The 2,783-nt window shown below is 66.1% G+C and overlaps 1 protein-coding gene across 1 annotated transcript in view; it reads left to right on the top strand.

The window, feature by feature from the left end:
- The first annotated feature begins 1,022 nt into the window (after nt 1–1,022).
- The window catches only part of AP3D1 (adaptor related protein complex 3 subunit delta 1), a 25,498-nt gene continuing 23,737 nt past the window's right edge, over nt 1,023–2,783 (top strand). Inside the window, 2 exon segments of the mRNA XM_027769585.1 lie at nt 1,023–1,274; nt 1,705–1,785. Coding sequence (XP_027625386.1) covers nt 1,023–1,274; nt 1,705–1,785 — 333 coding nt within the window.

Below are 2,783 nucleotides of genomic sequence, written 5' to 3'. Positions count from 1 at the left end.
CCCTGATCAGATTAAAAATTAAATGAATAAATCAATAAAGTTAAGTAATTAAAGAAAAGGTAGCTGTGATTTTGCTTTAAGAGGGTGTGTATTCGGGAGAAGGGAAGTGAGAAGGCACTGCCAGAGCGGACAGTCATGTCACAGCCCCCGTCCTCCCGGGGTTGTGGGCAGGCCCCCGGTCGGCTCGAACCGCGCAGTCGGTTGGACACTGCGTGGCAGGTGGCCCGTGGCTTCCCCATCCCCGCCCTTGGACTTCGCCGGCATGTGTCCTCTGTAAAGCAGGAGGGCCAGCCGAGGCCCCGGCCTGCTTGGGAAGGTGAAGGCCGCTGGGCAGATGCAGCGACACCTGCCAGGGCAGCACGTGACACGTCCAGCAGGCCCCTCTGGTCCAGGCCCTCTAGTGCTGGTGGTGGCTGGGATCTCTGGCCAGGGTGGGGTGTGGCCCAGGGTGACAGCAAACAGTATGCAGCGCGGCCGTGCAGGGCTTGGGGCAGGACTGCGACGCGCCCTATGCCGCCTGGGCCCTGCGGGCGGGCAGCACGGGCCGCCCTTGGAGTGTGCACACTGGCCGACCGAGGCGAGTCCCCAGGCCCCTGGTGACCGCCCTGCTCCTCGTGCGGCCTCTCGGGCTCTCCAGGCCCACCGCCCCCTTGGGTGCTGCGAGCCTCGTCCCGTCTGGACCCGGCACTTGGCGGGGGGGAGAGTGGGCGCACTGTGTCTGCCAACGGGGGAACGCCGCGTGGCTTTGCTGCCCAGTCTGCAACGTGCCATTGCCCCAAATCCATTAGCTTCTGTTTGGGGTTTGTTTTTTCTTTTTTCAGATCTTTTTCCCTTTGCAGTGGGGCGTGTGGGCTTACCAGGAGAGGGAGAGCGGTGGGCTGGCCACGGTGCAGGCCCTCTCCATTCTGCCCCGGGCTCGTGGACAGGCACACACATACACGGGGTGTCATCGAAGCCGGGGGTCTGGGACTTGAACCGCAGAGTCGTCCATGTGGGGTCCAGCGCTGTAACCACCCTGCCGCATGCAGGGGCCTGGGGGAGAGGGGAAGGCCCCTCAGGGCACACCTGCGGAGCCTGGGCTGCTGTCCCGCGGGACCCAGCTCCTCGCCCCCGGGCTGCCGCAGCCTGTGGGTGTCCGGGGTCCTCGGCCGGTGCTCAGGCTGCCTGTGCCCGTCCAGGCCAAGTACATCTCGCAGTGCATCGATGAGATCAAGCAGGAGCTGAAGCAGGACAACATCGCCGTGAAGGCCAACGCCGTCTGCAAGCTGACATACGTGAGTGCCCGCCCGCGCCCGGCTCGGAACCTACTGCCAGGCCCCCCGCGCTCCTCCTTGCCCGGGTGAGGGTAGGGGCTGTGTCGGAGTCGGGCGGGCCCTCACAGCCTCAGTCAGGGCTTCCGTCCCCACCTTCCCTCGGTTCCTCCCCACATGAGGCTTTGGGGCACGCTTGCACACGCTGGTTTCTCCAGCCACCGGGTTTCGGATTTGAGCTGTGGTCGGCCACGTGGAATCCAGGTCCCCATGCATCGTGCCGAACCACTGCCGCACAGGCCGGGCCTCATGGGAGTCCGTGCCCGCCCTGCACAGCCGCCGCCCCGCCCCGGACGTAACGCTGGGGCTCGTGCCCGGCCCCAGCTGCCGGTGCAGACGGCGCAGTGAGGCGGTGCCCTGGCCGTGAGTAGGGACCCCTGCCCTGTCCCCGCAGCTGCAGATGTTGGGGTACGACATCAGCTGGGCCGCCTTCAACATCATCGAGGTGATGAGCGCCTCCAAGTTCACGTTCAAGGTGAGCCGGGGCCGCGCGGGGCCTGGCCAGACCTGGCATCGCCGCTCAGATGGGGCCTCTAGGTCCAGGACGCCTTCCTAACTAACGTGCAGAATGATCCTGCTTCTTAAGCCTTTCCAACACTGGTTTTGAAAAGTTGGGGAAAGGTGGGGACCAGCGAGGCGAGGTGGGCGAGGACGTGACTGCTGTCCCAGAAGTGGGTGGTCGAGTTCCAGTCTGTCCTGTCCACTTCAGTTCCGCGCAGTTGGCGTCTCATGGGTAGAACCTCCCTATTTGCCGTTTCTGGCTTTGAACTTGCCAGAGGGTGTGCACCCTTGGCAGGCGGGGGAGCGAGCACGCCCGTGAGGTGCGGCCGGACTGCAGTCCCCCCGGGGCCTTTGGCAGGAGTGAGCGAGGCCCGACGTCCCTCAAGCAGCATGCTCAGACTCGCACCTCGCGTCGCCCCCTGACTGCCACGCTCGGACTGACCCAAGATCCGTTTTCTGTTCGAAGATTCACTGAAGGAGCCTTGGGTTGCCTAAAGGTCACAGATAGAACCCCTGAAGACCAAAATAATTGCAGTCACAGTGGCCAAATCCGGCATTTCGGGGCCTCTGACCAGCAGCGCGCTGGCTGCACGTCCCATCGGGGAGGGAGGACAGCAGGGGGCACGGGCCCGTCTTCTTCCATGGTGCCCTTCACGCTGGAGGTGTGTGCACGGGAGCGGGGAGTGCACACGCGCACCTGGGCCTAGGCCTGGGTGCTGTACCTGCCGGCCCGGTCCTCCCCTCCAGTCCCCCCGCCAGGAGCTGGGCACCCCCCCGCCCGCCCCGGTCCTCCCCTCCAGCCCCCCTGCCAGGCCCTGGGCACTGCCTGCCCGGCCCGGTCCTCCCTCCAGCCCCCCGCCAGGACCTGGGCACTGCCCGTCCGGCCCGGTCTTCCGCTCCAGTCCCCCCACCAAGCCCTGGGCACTGCCCGTCCAGCCCGGTCCTCCGCTCCAGTCCCCCCGCCACGCGCCG

The sequence above is a fragment of the Tupaia chinensis genome, unplaced genomic scaffold, assembly GCF_000334495.1.
Source record: "Tupaia chinensis unplaced genomic scaffold, TupChi_1.0 Scaffold149964_2, whole genome shotgun sequence".
Lineage (NCBI taxonomy): Eukaryota > Metazoa > Chordata > Mammalia > Scandentia > Tupaiidae > Tupaia > Tupaia belangeri.
The sequence above is the reverse complement of the archived record's forward strand: the minus strand, read 5'-3'. Positions and strand labels throughout refer to the sequence as shown.